At 42.7% G+C, this 5,099-nt stretch overlaps 1 protein-coding gene across 1 annotated transcript; it reads right to left on the bottom strand.

The window, feature by feature from the left end:
• Window positions 1-875: 875 nt before the first annotated feature.
• LOC308263877 (uncharacterized protein C4orf36) lies at window positions 876-4,737 on the bottom strand (the record flags this gene model as incomplete). Its single annotated transcript, XM_080696994.1, has 3 exons — window positions 876-1,009; window positions 2,125-2,279; window positions 4,673-4,737. The coding sequence occupies 3 exons, from the start codon at window positions 4,735-4,737 to the stop codon at window positions 876-878; spliced, it is 354 nt and encodes a 117-aa protein (XP_080553120.1).
• Window positions 4,738-5,099: the final 362 nt, after the last annotated feature.

Raw genomic sequence — 5,099 nt, 5'->3', positions numbered from 1 at the left:
AGAGAAAAAGAAAAAGTGAAATTAGAAAGAAAAACACAGTGATGGTGCACGCTTGTCATCCCAGTACTTGGGAGCCTGAGACAGGAGGATTGCAGGTTTGCAACTGTTCTCAGCTACTGAGTGAAGCCCTCCACAACTTAGTGAGACCTTGTTTCAAAATAAAGAATAAAAAATAGGGATGGTGGTATAGCTTGGAGGTAGAATGCCCCGGGGTTCAATTCCCAGTACCACAAAAAAAGAAAGAAAGGAAGAAAGGAAGAAAGGAAGAAAGGAAGAAAGGAAGAAAGAAAGAAAGAAAGAAAGAAAGAAAGAAAGAAAGAAAGAAAACCAAACCACTGACAATTTTTAGAACAAAAACAAAGTAAGTTCTACTTGTTCAAGTGTCACATGAGAATACTAAATGATGTTCCACTGAACATTGGAAACTGGAGAGCATCTACCACTTTTCTTAACCAAATGAATTTTTTATAGTTTATCCTTTTTAAGAAAATTTCTCCCCTACCGTCTTTTTGGTCCCTCTTTGGGATCTCAAAAATGCAAATCCAAAATGTTTCTTCAAAATAACACCCCCTCTGGGGAGTCTTCTCTTCCTTTAGCGCAATTTTACAAAAATCAAAACAAAGAGCACAAGTGACTCAACTCCAGATGCATTTGCATCTACTTACAGTGCTGGCGTGTGTGATACAAAGGAAAGAAGGGTGGCGGGGGCCCCAGGACGTGTGTCAGGCTGTCCACTAGCCCCTGTCTACGGCACTGGCTCACCAACCAGTGGGCATTCGTGTGTCTGCATCCAACTTGATACAGTGAAGGGACTGAGGTCCTTTCTCCCCTTTGCATACAGCAAACAGAGCAGAGATGCAGTTATGAGATGACTGTCACTTGGATGGAACCGGTCTTCTCAAACCAACTTTCTTTTCTTGTAGGGATAACCGGATCTCCTCAGAGTTGCTTTCCTCACACTTAAGTTTAGTTAGGCGCTTCATCTCATACTCCCTTTCAAGTCTGATGCCTGAAAGAATAAAATACATGAAGCAATACAACTGGCACTTCTCACTAGGCATAATTTAGTCAAAACAATGTCATAAGCCAGGCTTGGGGGCACACACCTGTAATCCCAGTACTTGGGAGGCTGAGACAGGAAGATCACAGGTTTGAGACCAGCCTTAGCAACTTAGCAAGACTTTCAGCAACCTAGCGAGATCCTGTTTCAAGATAAAAAATAAAAATGGCTGGGGGTGGAACTAGGAGGTAGAATGCTCTTAGGTTCAAGCCCCAGTACAAAATATTTACATATATTTTTAACTTACAATGGTAAATATTACATAAGCTGTGGTAGAGGGGCTAATAAAACTAAACAAATCCAAAATATATTTAAAAGAGACGCCGGGCGTGGTGGCACACGCTTGTAATCCCAGCATTCGAGAGGCTGAGACAGGAGGATCACGGTTCGCGGACAGCCTCGGCTACTTAGTGAGGCCCTCTGCAACTCTGTGAGACCCTGTTTCAAAATAAAGAATAAGCCGGGCGTGGTGGCGCACGCTTATAATCCCTGCGCTTGGGAGGCTGAGACAGGAGGATCGCACGGGTTCGAAGCCAGCCTCCGCTACTTATTGAGGCTCTCAGCAACTTAGTGAGACCCTGTTTCCAAATAAAAACATAAAAAAAAAAATGTCTAGGGGTATAGCCCGGAGGTAGAAAGCCTCTGGGTTCCCTAGTACCACCAAATAAATAAATAAATAAAATAAAATAAAGAATAAAAAACAGGGCAGGGAGTGTAGCTCGGAGGTCAAATGCCTCTGGGTTCCATCCCCAGGCCCGCAAAAAAATAAAAAAAAGAATGCAACATTGCAATATATATATATATATATATATATATATATATATATATATATATCATATTGAGCATATATTAAATATATTGATATATAAAGTATTTGTGTATCTATATACATATATATCATGGGGCAAACTTCACACTGTTAAGTAATGAACAAGATAACAGAACTACAATGATAGGAGGTCTAAAAAAGGTATAGGCATGAATACACATATTTAAACATTTTTCTGATAATGACACTGATACACACAATCAAAATTTATTAAAGCAGGCCTTAAGGAACTTACTTTCTGCTGAGGGGAGCAGACCATCCCCAGTGGTTTTACAGTGTGCGAGTTGGATAGGACTACCGTATGTAATTTCTTCCAAAAAAGGCAACTTGAGGCTGGCTATGTTCTGGTACCAGGTCTTTGTAAGCATTGCAAGATCCCAAGGTTCCTGTCTGGGGCAAAAATGTACTAATTCATTCAGTAGACATACAGAAGATCTCTTGTTAATTCTCAGGCCTGTTTGCCATGAACACCTTGGTTTACAGGGAGGTAGTCAGGGCTTCCCAGCATTTCAACTTTAGCCTAGAGAAGCAGCCTTCGAGTAACTAAGGCACAGGCATAATGAAAAATGAACAAAACTTAGAATTCCAGGAATTTTTGTTTACAATGCAGCCTCTCTGGAGTCAGTCTAATCTTTCTGTAAGCTCCAAAGTCTTTTATGGCTTGATAAAAAGTATCATCACAAGCCACGCTTGGTGGCGCACGCTTGTAACCCCAGCATTTGGGAGGCTGAAACAGGAGGATCGCGGTTCGCGGATAACCTCAGCTACTTAGTGAGGCCCTTTGCAACACAGTGAGACCCTGTTTCAAAATAAAGAATAAAAAATAGGGCAGGGGTGTAGCTCAGAGGTAGAACGCCCCTGGGTTCCATCCCCAGTACCTAAAAAAAAAAAAAAATCACATTGCCAGGCGTGACGGGGCACATATGTAATCCCAGTACTTGGGAGGCTAAGACAGGAGGATCACAGTCTCAAGACCAGCCTCATCAATTTAGGGTGACTCTCAACAATCTAGTAAGACCCAGTTTCCAAATAATAAGTATAAAAACGGCTGAAAGAGCCAGGCACGGTGGCACACACTGGTAATCCCAGTACTTGTGAGGCTGAGATAGAAGAATTGCAGGTTCGTGGCCAACCTCAGCTTCTTAGTGAGGCCCTCTGCAGTTTAGTGAGACCTTGTTTCAAAATAAAAAATAAAAGAGAGGGCTGAGGGTATAGCTTGAAGATAGAATGCCCCTGGGTTCAATCCCCAGTGGCGCGCGCGCACACACACACACACACACACACACACACACACACACACACACTAAATAATGCCTAGGGATGTAGCTTGGAGGTAGAATGCCCCTAGGGTTCAATTCCCAGTGTCAGATATATGTACTATATGTGTGTGTGTGTGTGTGTGTGTGTGTGTGTGTGTGTGTGTGTAGTCACACTAAGGTATGTAATACATAATGTGCACATCAAGAAAGTAGAGAACTGGGCATGGTGGCTCACGCTTGAATCCCAGCACTTGGGAGGCTGAGACAGGAGGATCGCGGTTCGTGGACAGCCTCAACTACTACTTAGCGAGGCCCTTTGCAATTCAGTGAGACCCTGTTTCAAAATAAAGAATAAAAAATAGGGCTGGGGTGTAGCTCAGAGGTAGAATGCCCTTGGGTTCCATCCCCAGTAAAAAAAATAAAATAAAATAAATTTAAAATGAGAGCCGAACATCGTGGCTCATGCTTGTCATCACAGCATTTGGGAGGCTTGAGACAGGACAATCATGGTTCATGGACAGCCTCAGCTACTTAGTGAGGCCCTTTGCAACTCAGTGAGACCCTGTTTCAAAATAAAGAATAAAAAGTAGGGCTGGGGGTATAGCTCAAAAAGAATGCCCCTGGGTTCCAAGCCCAGTACTGAAAAAAAAAAAAAAAAAAAAAAAAAAAAAAAAAAAAAAGCCAGGTGTACTGGAGCACACTTGTAATCTCAGCATTTGGGAGGCTGAGACAGGAGAATTGCGCAGGTTCGAAGCCAGCCTCAGATACTTAGGGAGGCCCTTTGCAACTCAGTGAGACCTTGTTTCAAAATAAAGAATAAAAAGTAGGGCTAGGGGTGTAGCTCCAGGATAGAATGCCTCTGATTTCCATCCCCAGTACTGAAAAAAAAAAAAAAAAGTATGAGAGGCCTGTTCCCAACCCTGACTGCTAACAAATGGCCTGTTTCAAAGCTGAAACAGCTTTCTTCCCCTTTCCTTCGCCCTTTCCTTCGCCCTCTGTTAACAAATTATATGCTCTTACCTATTTATTTACTGACAAAGGGGAGCTGGCACCTGTGAATCTGAACTGACTCAAGGATGACCCAGACATGAGCTGTGGCCCTTCTGATAAACACTGCAGCACGACCCTGAAGAGACAGCTCGTGAAAGGGACTTGACCCATTTGTTCAGGGAGGATCCAGAGCTTACTCCTCGACTCGTAAGTTCCCTGGGTTGTCTGATTGACTAGCAAATCAATAAATTTCTTTTTCTTTCATTTCAAAGGCTGGTCCTGATTATTTAATTTAGCAAATTGGGCAATACCGGAGTTCTATGACAACAGGGCTAGGGGGTAGCTCGGAGGTACCACGCCTCTGGGTTCAATAGGCAGCACCAAAAACAAAAACAAAACAGCAAATAGAATCAGTATCCATATACCTGAACACATTTCATATAACCCAATATCCCAGGGGAATATAAAGGCATTTTTATTTTAACAAAGACTCTCCCCAACCCAGTTCATGCTTATCGTGATAAAAATACTTACACTTTATAACAACTGCCCCGCAAAATGGTTTTCACTGTGTTTCTTCTTGGTAAGCCGTAAGCCATGGTGGTCCACAGTCCAGTTTCCTTACATAGGTGCCTGATGTAGCTTCACAGATGCTCGGCTTGTTTTGCCTGGAGATGCAACGCACCTAATTAATGGCTTTCTCTTGGTTTGTGGCTGTGGTGGGTTGTTGTTGTTGTTGTTGTTGTTGTTGAGTTATATCCTCAGCCTTCACCTGAATATTTTTATAGCTGAATAGTTAAAGCCAGGCGTGGTGGTTCCCACCTATAATCTCAGTACTTGGGAGGCTGAGACAGAAGGATCACAAATTTGAGGCCAGCTTCAGCAATTCAGTGAGACCTTGATGCAAAATAAATAAATAAAATAGGGCTGAATATCGCTCAGAGGAAGACAGTCTCTGGGC

This window comes from Muscardinus avellanarius (assembly GCF_963383645.1).
Source record: "Muscardinus avellanarius genome assembly, chromosome: 6".
NCBI lineage: Eukaryota > Metazoa > Chordata > Mammalia > Rodentia > Gliridae > Muscardinus > Muscardinus avellanarius.
Note: the sequence above shows the minus strand (reverse complement) of the source record. Positions and strands in the feature narration are given on the sequence as shown.